This window comes from Pteropus alecto, unplaced genomic scaffold (assembly GCF_000325575.1).
Source record: "Pteropus alecto unplaced genomic scaffold, ASM32557v1 scaffold21, whole genome shotgun sequence".
NCBI classification, from domain to species: domain Eukaryota; kingdom Metazoa; phylum Chordata; class Mammalia; order Chiroptera; family Pteropodidae; genus Pteropus; species Pteropus alecto.
Window position 1 is genome coordinate 23,176,744 of NW_006436282.1, and position 334 is coordinate 23,177,077.

At 69.5% G+C, this 334-nt stretch overlaps 1 protein-coding gene across 3 annotated transcripts in view; it reads right to left on the reverse strand.

Annotated features, from left to right (window-relative positions):
• PDE1C (phosphodiesterase 1C) overlaps positions 1-326 on the reverse strand; it is a 411,511-nt gene extending 411,185 nt beyond the window's left edge. For 2 of the 3 annotated variants that reach the window (XM_025046879.1, XM_025046881.1), the window contains exon 1: positions 202-325. In XM_025046879.1, coding sequence (XP_024902647.1) covers positions 202-286 — 85 coding nt within the window. In that variant the 5' untranslated portion in view covers positions 287-325. Of the gene's footprint in view, positions 1-201 lie in introns of all 3 variants that reach the window. The other variant, XM_015589544.2, reaches the window with a different exon arrangement.
• Between the last annotated feature and the right edge of the window lie 8 nt (positions 327-334).

The following is a 334-nucleotide window of genomic DNA, read 5'->3' on the forward strand; positions in this document are numbered from 1 at the left end:
CGGACCCAGCCCCCCCCCGCCCCGGGCACGGTGACCTGGCCACACATGCGACGTCCCGGCCCTGCCGTCGCTCCCCGAGCACCCCGAGGCCCAGCCCGACCCCTGGCCATCCCCCCTCCCTCGCTTAGAAAGGACCCTCGCCGCCACGGGAAAGGGCGTTTGCACAACCCAGAAGTCGGACAGGCGGCGGAAAGTTCTCACCGATGGTGAAGCTGTAGCCATCGATGCTGAACGTGGCGCTCCGGCATTTTTTGAAGCCCTCTTTCCTGCTGCTGGCGTCCGTCATGGTTCTGGCGGTGGCGTCGCAGGTCCCCGCGCCCGGCCGCGTCCCCTC